Source organism: Corvus hawaiiensis, chromosome 4, assembly GCF_020740725.1.
Source record: "Corvus hawaiiensis isolate bCorHaw1 chromosome 4, bCorHaw1.pri.cur, whole genome shotgun sequence".
Lineage (NCBI taxonomy): Eukaryota > Metazoa > Chordata > Aves > Passeriformes > Corvidae > Corvus > Corvus hawaiiensis.
In genome coordinates this window covers 64,190,665-64,203,831 of record NC_063216.1, presented here as the reverse complement: position 1 = coordinate 64,203,831, position 13,167 = coordinate 64,190,665, and the positions used below count along the sequence as shown (strand labels likewise).

The 13,167-nt window shown below is 34.6% G+C and overlaps 1 protein-coding gene across 1 annotated transcript in view; it reads left to right on the top strand.

Moving 5' to 3' along the window:
* Window positions 1–13,167, top strand: part of TBC1D22A (TBC1 domain family member 22A) — a 146,600-nt gene that overhangs the window by 63,588 nt on the left and 69,845 nt on the right. The window contains exon 10 of the mRNA XM_048301101.1: window positions 1,237–1,312. Coding sequence (XP_048157058.1) covers window positions 1,237–1,312 — 76 coding nt within the window. The remainder of the gene's footprint in view (window positions 1–1,236; window positions 1,313–13,167) is intronic.

Below are 13,167 nucleotides of genomic sequence, written 5' to 3'. Positions count from 1 at the left end.
GGCTTCACACTTTATAGCAGTTTTACAGAATCTGAAGATTAAATTGCAATTCAGTTTCATAAGTCAAATAACATCTAAAAAAACTCCATGTGAATATAGTCAAAAGGGTCAATAAGACTTTTGTTTCTAATAGAAAACCGTATCAGGATACATAAAAATGAACCTTTCATCTCTTTTACTCTAAGACCAAGTAGAAATTTGAAATAAAGACAAGAAAAATTAATATTTCAATGTAAGTGAAAAAAATTTTAGGGTAATTTTTGGGATCACTCAGCTCCAATTGATAAAGGAACTACTCAAACAGTAGCAGTTGAGGCAAAACATTCTTTACCTTTCTTTTCTGTGTATGTGGTCGTTACACAAAAAAAATTCTACATAGCAACTTTCTTTTAAAATATGGATGTGTAATTTTCTTTTCTTGAATCTCTCAAGAACCACAGGAAGACAACTGTAACAAAATGAGCTGAATGGAGGGATTGTCAATTAAATATTCAGAAAGATTGCTGTATATTTAAATAATTTCATTATTTTAATAGATTGATCACTTTGTGTTTCAAGCAGAGATATCTTTTTTGCTCTCATTATTTAAAACTCAAGTCTATATTATAGAGCTGCAATCTGCAAATTAAAAATCCATTTAGAGTTAATCCATTCAAAGAAATATATGCAAATATAATGCCTTTTTAGCTACTTAGCTTGTGTATTAGATTTTGATTTATGATATTAGCTGTAATCTTGGGTTCAGAGCAGTTATGAGTACATTAAAGCAGACTTTTGATTTCTTATGCCGCTTGAAGTTATCACTCTGCAATTCTAAAGATCACATTCTTTCCCTGTCTCTGATTATAGGCTAAATTTCCATATTTCCTACATTATTTGTAGAATTGTAAATTTATGAGAAAAAAATCACCTTAAAAATCTCTAGCATGGCGCATTTTGGCATGTAAGATGAGGGCCTTTTAAAGTTACTTGGATTTCTGCAATAAAGTAACTCCACTAGATTGGGAAGTAGAGAGCAATTGATGCAGGAATATCTATACAGAATATACTGTTAGAGGTGGGAACTCACAGGACTGTACAGTGTGATGATTTACTGTTTTACTGTAGAAGCAGACCTAGGAAATATAGATGCTAAATAGAAACACTGTAAAAAAACAGAGAAAAATACATGGATTTAAGAAAAGAAACCTTTTTTGCTTTTCTGCAACTAGTATTTTTATGTGGTCTCCTTTTTAGGACAACTACACATTTGCACAGCCAGGAATTCAGAAGAAAGTGAAGATGTTGGAAGAACTTGTTAGTCGGATTGATGGTAAGTCTCAAAGGCTAAACTAATTTCTAACTGATGTTACATTGAATGTGTTTAGTTAAAATGTTTGTGAGAAAAGCCAGCATCATTGCAGTCGCCTGCAATGGTGTGGTAACATCTCCTTCCTCCGGTGAGGTGTCATCATTAGTTTGTGGCACACTGGCCTTTGTGGATGACTGTTGTGTATCATTTAAAAGAAAGCCACTAGAGCATGAGCCTCTTTCATTACTTTTTATTAAGGCAATATAATCCAAATTCAATGGCAATTTCTTCACAGCAGAGTAATGACCACATACAAAAGGCAGCCAGTATTCATTTCCCATTAAGCCTCAATGGTTGTTGTAATGTGGGCAAGTCACAGTGGTTGTTTATGGTTGTCCTTCGGCACTATGTTTTGTGCCTTTGTGCATCATTTTGCTATCTGGAATGCTGCATAATTTCTCTGTGGAATCCAATTAATTATGAACTCTGGAAATAACATCTTTAATTTTATAGATAAATTACAGTGTGTGCAGGGGTAATTTTAGATTATGCTTTCATGTTTTAGCAGCGCACTTTGAAATATTTTCTACCTTCATCCTTAAAATGATTCCTTTCATGAAATGCTGACTGTCATATAGCTAGAATAGAGTTTAATTAAATGAAATGCAAGAGATAATGCTTGCCCATTCTAAACATACTCTCTTGATAGTTTATTAAATTAATGAACAGAGTATTAACAAAATGCAGCCAAGGAGAACCAGGCATATATTTGCAACACTAGCCTGTCAGTGATGACTTAGAAAAAATATTTCTTCTGCAGCTTAATACTTGATAATCTTCTTGGAAACATTAATTCCCTCTTTTTGTTACATATACTGTGAAGGTTTTGTTGTGCCAGTGCTGGCCGTAGGAGATTTTGTCTGCTTGTGTATACATCCTTAATATTTGATAATGGTCTTTGTGTTTTTCTAGAATATTAAAGTATTTTTAATGATCAAAAACCAAGGGCAGGAGAACAGTGTTTGTCTAATGTTACATTATAAACTTAAATGTATGTAAAAATTTTTTTTGTAGGTATATATTTTTTTTAAATGCAAGTGAATATGAAAAATGTAAGGGCATATTTCTGTATATTGGGTTGCTAAATATTTCTATTAAAAATATAGGTAAATCAGTGTATTTTGTTACTTCAAAAATAATCTAACTTCTTGTAATGTGACTTTTTATATGTAATTTTAGTCTTGTGCCAATATTGATGTTTACATTTCAGAAACAAATGATTGTATAGTAAATGAAGTGTCTAATTAAAATTCCTATAAATAGACTTCCTTAACTTGGTCAATGAACATTTATATAAACAAATTGTTTAACCAAGTTTTTAAAACTAGAAATAGCATTCTGATTGCCAACTTTATTGTTTGATTTAATAAAAATATTAAGTATAATGCAATATATTATTGTTTAGTTTAAGGAAAAAAGAAATGCTGAAGTCCTATTTGTACCTTCAGTGCTTTAGGGATATAGTTAAATAATTTCTCTCAATTATTAGGTTTAGGAAGCATTATTTTTAAAGCTTCACACTTTAAAAAAACAAGTCGTCTTATAGGGTCCTTTGATGATCCTTTGTAGCTGAAAGTAAAGTGTGGATTCCTGTTTTTTATCTAATATAAAATAAAGTTGTGAGATCTTTATAATTTTTTTGGTAGTTCTCAGTAGACGTCATGAGTGTTTGCTAGTAAATATTGATGGAAATTTAGAACTGCTTAGGTTATATGGGGCCTCTGGAAGTCAGTGTTCCAAGCCTTTGCCCTTGCCTTGATCACTCTTTATCTAATGGGACAGGGCCAACTTAGATCAGGCTGTGTGGAGTCTTGCCCTGTTGAGTTTTGAGTGATTCCGAGGATGGAGATTCTGCAGCTTCTTTGGGTAAGAATATTGGAAGATTGACTACTTCTGCTGACATTTTTTTTTATATAAATAATTTTTTTAAATGGAGCTTATGTCTACCAGCTTTTATTTTGTCTCAGTATACCTCTGAGAAGAATTTGGCTCCATGTTCTGTACATGCTCCCATTAGGTAGTTGCACCTATTCATAGACTTTTTTTAAGGTTGAGCAAATGGAGCTCTATCAGCCTCTTTTCATGTGTGAAGTGCTCCAGCTTCCTCTGCCCCCCCCGGGCTTGCTCATGTGTGCCAGTGGCACAGAATTGGAGGTAATGCTGCAGACATGGTTTCCCAAGTGGCGAATACAGAGAAAGAATCACTTCTCCTGACCTGTTGGCTTCTTTCTTGCTTAGAAAGCCCAACATATATTTGGCCTTGCTTTCTGCAAGGACATTCTTGGGTACAACCTGTTGTCCATGAGGATCCCCAAGTCCTTCTCGGCAGAGCTGCTCTCCATCAAATTGTGCCCAGGCAGTGCTTGTTGAATGAGACTGTTCCATCCCAGAGAGAGGACACTTGCCTCTCCTGAACCTCAGGAGGTTCCTCTTAGCCACTCCTTCAGCCTGCCAAGGTTCATTCAAATAGTAGCCCTCACTTCCAATGTGTCAAGCACTCCTCCCCACCATTTGCAAACACGGAGTCTACTCTGTGCTATCATTAGTTTTTAACAAAGGTATTGGCCCCAGTGCTGACTTTGGAGGGATACCATTAGTAATTAGTGGTCAATTGGGCTTTGTATTGCTGATCACAACCTAATTTATAATGCAGGGGTACAGTTAAAAGTTTTGGATATTAAAGATACACATTTTTCAATATTCTTTGGGCTGTTGCTTTTTGTCTAGAAGACTGTCCAGTCAGTTACTTTTTTTTGCAAGGAAAGCACACCAAAGTATGTGTAAGATCAAAATAAAGTTTTAGTTGTTAATTAGACAATGCTGGTTGTGTACTGCAGTACATTTTGGATGCCTCAGCTCAGGGATCCTGAACTTGTTGGCTTTTTGGGGGAATCATGGCATAATTTGATTGAATATTATGGTTTAGTCTTAATTTCCTTTTTGCTTTTGTCTTTTTATACTGGGTTTGCTATACTGCAGTTAAAGGAAAATGTATGGTTGATATAAATTCAGTGGCTTTGCCTTTTAAAAAAGCCTCTCATGATCCGTATTTGCTGTACTTATCCTAAGTACTCATTAAGGTTACTGTGCAAGAAAATAATATTCCTGTTGGTACTGTGTCACATTATTTTCTCAATGCTGGGTAGCTGCATGGTTATCATGGCGTCCCACAGTGGAAGGGAGAAGAAGAGAGATCCAACAGGCAGGCATTGTGCAGCACGATTCCTTTATTTAATTATTTTACAACTCTTTTATAGACTTTTTTCTTCATAGTCTAATTGGTCAAAGGATCAGCCACCCCCCTGGGGTGATTGACTAAAATCCTAAAACATCCATTGTCAAAATATTTTTCTACTGCATCATAAACAAAGCTCTACAAGGTCACAGGTGTTCATAGTTTATAGAACTCTACAAATATCTTCCATGAGAGAGAAAAGTATTTCACGGGACTGGAAAGAAGCAAGAAAAATTCTTCCTAGCAGCAATATTTGTATCCACACACGGTGAAGTGAATCTTGATGTAGTAGGTAGCTGTGTGAGTGGTTGAAGCTTGTACTACTTATTTGCTAATAGTAATGGATTACCAGTATATGAAAGGTGATGCTTGTGCTTTGGAGAGTGCTAATGCATTATGTCAGTGATTCAAGCAACCTTCATCAACCCAGCCATATGGATCACAACTCCCCTTAAAGTAACTGTCCTTGTGTGTACACTCCAGAACATTACAGAAGATTTCAAACAGCCAAAATACTCTCTTAATTTATTCATAATCTCATTCTGCTTAAACTCCAGAAAATAATTTTGATGAATTTTGTTTAATGGAAGTTTTTTAGTTTGTTAATAGAATATTGTTATAGATGAGATGGAGTTTGAAGATAAAATATTATTCAATCTCATTAGTGTTCTTGTCATCATCATTCAGGTTTTTCTTGGAATTATACAAAAAAATTGAGAGGGAGGATCAATAATATGAGGAATCTCTTATAACTAATTATCTTTTCTGTTTCCTGTAATGACAGTAGAGCTTCTCTACTCTAAATCATGAACCATTTCTCATGGTTTGTAAAAGGTCATACTCATGTGACATGCTATCTTCCACTTTCACTTCATTTAGGCTAGAAAGCAAAGAGGCATGTTGTAGGAATGCCCAAATTAATTCAGGATTTGTGTTTCCAGAATTTATGGGTGCTTAGCACTTGGCTGGTTTCATGCTCGGAAGAGTCTAAATTTCTTCAATTTACTGTAAGACAACTGGTAATTACATAAGAGTTTGAGGTAGCCATTTGGAGAAGGCTTTTGTAGATAAAAGATGTCTGGGGATTCCATAAACATTGATAAAAGATGTTAAAATCATGTAGCATTCTGTCCAAATTAGCAATAAGGCAGTTCTAGGAAAAAAACCTTAGCCTATTGTAATGTTAAATATATTTTTTATATTTGTTGGCTTCTTATTAGTATTACAGAAAATTATAAAGGCAGTATTGACAACTCAGTATAAATATTCTGCAACTTGTGTGAGGATAAGTTTGAAAAGATTTTTTCTGCATGTTTTCTAGAACAGCTCAGGCCAGGTTTTGCATTTGTGTTCTGCACAGTCTGATCTTATTTTCTCTTGTAGATAAAGAAATTCCATGTTATTACTGTTTCACATTTTTTCACCAAAAATCACCAATTTTTTTTGTAGAATTGGCCCTTGAATTTTAGTAACAAGAGATGGAAAAAGGCAGAAAATTATTAAAAATAATAATTAAAAAAGCCCTTACTATTGCTGTATATACTTCCCCCCTTCTCTTGAAAATGGAAGTGATGGAAGAATACCTAAGAATATAAAACGAGTGCTGCATTTTAACTTTCTCATAAGGAAGTTTATCTAGAATTTAGCTACATTTTTCAAAGGTTCAGTAAAATTTCAGAATTTCTGCTGTTTCCATTGTGAATGCATCTTCTGATTGTTTGTTCTGGACAGTTACCCCAGCTATTCCTACATATGATGTTTTCATTGGGACAATTTCTAATTGATTTTAATGTAAAAAAAAAATTAATAATTTTTTAAGAGGAAGGTATTCTTAGTGCAAAATTTAAGTTGTTATATTTGGATTGCTTCAAAGAATGACTTTTAATAAATACTGAGTAGTATTGTTTGGGGAAACACTTTTAGTTATTCCTAAGTGCAGTTAAAATGCTGTTTCACCTTTTAAAACAATGTTCTATTAATAATTTTAAAAGTCCTATTTTTCTTATTGCTGCCATGTTTTACATGTATTCTCATTCACATCAAATGACAAATTTGATAATGCCTTTTGTCTTAATGTTCTAAGCAAATTGATCTTGACTCTACTAATCATACTTTATTTACTTGTTTCTCTTGGGTTACAAATATCTTGGTTGGCCAGTTATCTAAAGTTCTGTAGATAATGCCACAACTAAGGACTTGTAATAAAGTACTTTAGTGTTGTGGCCTTAAATTCATATTTTGCGTAGTTTTGCTACTCACATAATTTTTTAAAATATAACTCTCTTCTAAATAGTTGTTATGTATAAATATGTGCAAATCAAGTTGTTCCTGAAATGTAGTCAGTTAAAACTTTTTCATTTTTATATGCATTTTTGTTTAACCACAGTGAAAGAGCTTATTTAATTGTACCATTCTGCGTACTTCTCATGCTTTGAAATATTTGCTGTAGATATGCCTGAAAGGTTGGTTGGTAAAGCTCTCAATATTTATGGATAATATGTTTTCTTGTTTAATTGGAGAAGTTTATAAAACACTATTCATTAGAATAGGATTAGTACTGGTGGGATTATCCTTTCTAATGTCTGAGTTTATTTAAAAGCTGTGTGTTTTTTCTGGGCTGCTAAAGTTTAAAATGTCCACACTTCACTTGGGATTCTTACAGTTTCTCCTCTGAATGTTGTGTGGATGTTTTGCATTCAGCAGGAATCCCAGGAGATAAAGGTGCCTATTCCCATAGAACTGTCCAATGCTTCCAACACAAACGTTTCACAGTTCTGCTCAGAACTTAATTTCATATGACGACTTAAGCCAAAAAGTACTTAGAGATACCTAATGAGTATTTTTAATGCTTTCATAGTTTCTGAAGGACATTCAGTTTCTCTGCTGATTGAACTTTTTAAACTGCAGAGAAAATGGTTTTGCTTTTTTCTTTAAGAAAATCTGACTCTCAAAAAGGCAAAATATCAACCAAGACTAATACATTTTCTTATTAATCTGTTTACTGTTGTTTAATAAGAACTCACAGAACAAGTTATCTGTTCAATATATGTGATAGATATAGATTAATTAATTTGGTTTTTAATTTGAATCTTGGGTGTTCATACAATGAAGTGATAATGAAACTGTGACATTTGATCTATCTTTGTTACATATTCAATCACGCTAATGATTTTTTGTTTGATGGTTAAAGAATGGATAATAGTATGTGCAAAATTATGTTCATGTTTAATTATATTGTAAAACATTTTACTGACACCAATAACTTTGAATTAGGATTGTGTTGAAGTATCTGGAAAAAAAAGCTCTAATTGCAAGAGTTGCAAAACTGGTATACTCAGCCATGCGAAAGCATTTGGAATTGGAAATGGACATAGAATTTATTTAGACCTTACTGCTGCTATTGAGAATGAGTGATTAATAATGACCTTGTTTCTTGGTCCATCTTTATATGCCAGATTGGTGCTAAAGTGATTGAAAATCTTGTAAGCATTTCATAATTGTTTTAATTAATTTGCACTGTAAAGCTCTTTCACATTTTAATAAAGCTATTTTATTTAGCTCAATAGTAGTTATTTTATATCTGACTTTATGGTTGTAATTACTGTATTATACTTTAATCCACTTGTAAGTGCTGTTCACTGGGCATTATAATTAATTCATATATCTTTTAAATAATATTTTTATGTTTTACTGTGGAGATTATATTTGTATGCTATTACAGAGTTCAGAGATCTTAGCAAGAGTTGAGACTGACTGTAAAATAATTTGTGAATTCCTGACTGCTGTAAGCACTTTAAGTTTTAAATAGCCAAAACTTACTAGTTTCATGGCAAATTAAAAAAAGAAAAAAGGGAAGAAAAAAGATGTTTCATGTGATGGGGAATTTAAAAAGTGTCAGGCATAAACCCTTTTATGAATGCACACAGGTATGATTTAGAAGAACAGGGTAGAGAAGTAGAGAAGTGTCTCATCAAACATATTTTTCTCTGTTGTTCGTTTTACTCAAAATATTAAGTTTGAGGTCTATCTGGAAACCAGGATTTTTTTTGAACTTTGAGCTAGAAGGGTAGGTCTTTTTTGATTACTACTAAATGTTTTTCCTAGTATTTTCTTCCATTTGGTGTTACATACCACAGAGTTGTTACTTTCATTTGATTCCATGAGGCAACTAGGCCTTTCCTTCCCCCCTTCCCTCCTCTGGTATTTCTTCTTTTGCTTCTAGTATTTTCTTCTTTTGCTTTGGTAGCAGTGTCTTGGGCTTTTCGGTATTAGAGTATATATTTTGTGTATGATGAAGATGCTTCTCAGTCATAGCTGTGAGTTGTATGTTTAGTGAGCTAAATTCAAATAGACCATTGTCTTTAAATTGTAGGCCATGAGAAGAATGTAATTGGTAATATTTCTGGGTTTCTGCCGATCATATTTTCATTTCTAGGACTTTTCAGTGCATTTTAAAAAATGCTTTTATTGTAGTTTTTTACAGTGGACAATTTTAACCAGTTATAAAAATAAACTAAATCTGGAACAAGATATAATCAGCGTGTAAACATTTTACTTGGATCTCTACTATTACTTAAAGTGGAACTATGTATCATGATGAGATCTTGTCTTGAGGTGCACATCTTTAGAATGTCTTCTTCAGTCAGCAGGAACTTCTTTTGTAGTTAATGTATTAATAAAAGTTAATATACATAACTACTAATAACTCATTGCTAAGCTGTTGTCTTGGCAGAATTACTTTTGTTCAGAATTTCACATTGGGGGTTTTAAGCCCTTATCTGCATCTGGTAGCATCTGATGTTGAGATTTTACTTCAAACTCTTACCTTTGTGTCCCATAAACATCCTGGCTTTGAACAATGTAGAAATTATTCAGAAGGAGAGAGAATTAGCTTAAAAATTAGCTTTCAATGGATAAGAGTACTAAAAAGGAAGGCAGCCATTGACTGGTGACAAGGTTCTTTCTTTTGGACAGCAAGGTTCTGTATGTGGGAACTGTAACATAGGGATGGAGTGCACCCTCAGTCAGTTTGCACCAAGTCAGGTGGGAGTGTTGATCTGCTGGAGGAAGACTCCGGAGAGGGATCTGGACAGGCTGGATCAATGGGTCAAGGCCAGTTGTGTGAGGTTCAACAAGGCCAAATGCCAGGTCCTGCGCTTCGGTCACAACAACCCCAGACTGCCCTGCAGCGTGGGGCAGAATGGCTGAAACTGCATGGCAGAAAAGGGCCGGGGGGTGCTGGTCAACAGCTGGATGAACATCAGCCTGTGTTTGTCCAGGTGGCCAAGAAGGCCAGTGTAATCCTACATCCTACAGTGTAATCCTGTATCAGAAGCAGTGTGGCCAGCAGGACCAGGGTAGTGATTGTCTGGCACTGGTGAGGCGTTCAGCTCTGGGCCCCTCACAGCAAGAAAGACATTGAGGTGCTGGAGTACATCCAGAGAAGGGCAGTGGAGCTGGTGAAGGGTCTGGAGCATAAGTTTGATGAGGAGTGGCTGAGGGAGCTGGGAGTGTTTAGCCTGGAAAAGAGGGCCAGGGGAGACATTATTGTTTTCTACAACTGCCTGAAAGGAGGTTGTAGCCAGGTGGGAGTTGGTCAGTTCTCCCAAATAACAAGTGACAGGATGAGAGGAAATGACAAGAGGATGTTGTGTTAGGAGAAGTTTAGGTTGGAGATCAGGAAACATTTCTTCACCAGAAGGATTATCAAGGACTGGAACAGGCTGCCCAGGGAAGTGGTTGAGTCACCATCGCTGGAGATATTTAAAAGATGTGTAGATGTGGCATTTAGGAACATGGTTTAGTGGTGGGCTTTAGTGTTAAGTTAATGGTTTAGTATCAAGATCTTACAGGTCTTTTCCAGCCTAAATGATTACATGATTCCATGGAAAACAGGACTGCTAGCGTGTTTCTACAGCATGTTTTCGTAGGTTAAAGATCGATGCACAAAAATCACTGTGCATGCAAATGGCAATGCCAATAAGCTCCTGTGGCAAAGATTGGCTCATTATTTTACTTTCTTTTTGCTTTGGTATCAGAGCAGTTACTCTTGCACTTTTTAAGAAAAATTGTGTGGCTTTTCATGAGAAATACTAATTTTCTTCGTTTTGTTGAACTAAAACGCCTCTTTATGACAGATTGTTAGCTTACCTTCATTTCAGATAATTTTTAACACCTAGTGCTTTTTATAGTTACTATTTATATTTACTTATTTTATATTTATTTAATTTTTATGTTCTTTTATATATTTTTATTTTATGACAAATGTAAAGTATTGAAAAAATAGAGTTAAAAACGAAGTGCTCAGGGTATGAAATATGACTAAAAAATAAACTAAGTAATAGTCAAAATTTCAAAACTAGGTCAAACATCAGAAACGATTACTAGGATTGATAGGAATCTTTGAGTAAAGGTGAACACCAAAAGGCTAATGTTCTGAAGTGATGAATTGTACAGATGGATGTGGTGATACCATGCTGTGCTACAGTAATTTGGCAGTTCACGCATAATCTTACATTATTTTGCGATTCCTCTTTGCTTATGTGTAAGCTTGCTTAGGGGCTTGTTCTAACAGCATCCTTCTGTCAGGACAGCAGAGTCATGCTTTAGTACAGGTTGTTTCTGTCCTTAACTGTTTAGTTCATAATTCTCATAATCATATAGATTTTAATTTTGAAATCAGTGAAACAGCATGAGACACTGACGTTGAACATGAAGAATAAATATGTGTATGGACCCATCTAGCATGAGAAGCATCTGTTTAAGGTGGCTGTGATCATTGAAAATAATGTACCAAGAAGTGTATTTAATAAAAATATGAATAGTTATAAATGTTTTTTGTCTACAAGTTACCTATTTTTGACAGTATACTACTTTGGAATGCATCTCTATAATGTATTTTATTCTTTAATCAGAAGACTTCCTTCACCCAAACTTTATGTGTAGATTTATGTAAAATGTTGGGAAACTTACCAAATGTAATTCTTATTTCTTTTAAATTTTGATTAAAGAATTGATTTTTTAACTGTAAAATAATTTTGCTATCAGAAACTGCAGTAGAAGTAGTTTTTATAAAATACTTGAAGTCTTAAAGCTGACAGTAATTATGTATCTTCTTGTTCATTGCACATACATACTTCTTTTCATTGAAATGGAAAATTTAGATTTAGATTATGCTGGTCCAAATTACCTTTATCAGCAAATTAGCCTCTACTTACAATTACTTACAAAGTAGGAAGAATTAGCTTCTTTACTCAATGCATCTTCTATTCCAGTCTTGCATCAATTAGGTATAAAGCACAGAGTTTAGTAATCAATTTTTCAACTTGTTTAGGCTAGAAAGCAACTTTCAAGAAATTCATTATGCCCGTTAACTACCATAGTTGAAATATCACATCTGGCACAATTTATTGTTCTTCATTACTTACTTTTAATGGCTACAAGCAACCAAATGAAAATTGTTTCTGCTGTGTGAAGAACAAAAATTTTGTGAGTTAGTAACTTTGCTTAGAAATAAAACTGACCTTTTTTTTGCATCCTGCTTGATGTACTAGATTGTACATAGTAGCCTGCAATTTAGGTACCTAAATGTGACAGTCAAATAATAAATTTAACCTAGTATCTCACTTCAGTATATTTAACTTGCAGCTAAATTTTTCTAAAGCAAAGGCAGACACACAATAGTCGTTCAGCATTTGGCATGAATAAGTGATCTAATAATGGTGCAGTGGGCAGAGAACTGGCAGAGGACAAGGCTCAAAGGGTTGTAGTGAGTGAGGCTACATCTGGAAAGGTGAACGTTCACCAGTGATGTCCTTCAAGGTTCAATTCTAAGGCTGACTCTGTTCAATATTTTTATCAGTGTTCCAATGCAGGAGTTGAATGCACCATTACCAAGTCTGCAGATGATGCTATACTGGGAGGTACTGGTTACTCTTGAGGGACAAGATGCCTTGCAGAGGGATCTTGTTAGATTGGAGCACTGGGCAGTCATCAATGATTTATTTAAGATTTGAAAATTTAACAAGAACAAATGACAAGTTTACGCCCATGATACAGTAATTCTGAGCACAGGTATAGACTGGGAGAAGAGTGGCTGGAGAACAGCCCTGAGGAAAGGGATCTGGTGTGTCCTGGCCAGGAGGGCAAATCCCATCCTGGATGCATCAAACACAGCATTACCAGCTGGTCAAAAGAGTTGATTACCCCACTGCATTCAGTGTTGGTGCAGCATCACCTTGAGCACAGTGTGCAGTTCTGGGCCTCACAATTTAAGAATTTGTCTATATTTGTTTATATTTATATTGTGGAAGAGTATGACTTTAAGAACATAGATACCAGGTCTGCTGAAGACTGCTTTAGCCACAGATAAATGGAGGCTGACAAGTGCTATGGAGAAATACCAGTGCTTAATACATTTTCATTGATATTTGTTTTCAGCTATCATTGGAGACAAGATGTGATAAGTGGACCTTTGGAGTAATGTGTTGTGATGTCTTATTTTTAAAAAAACCCCTTATTTGTAATTGTTTTTAAAACCTTAAAGATTTCTACTTCCAGCTTCCATATTGAAACAACTGTT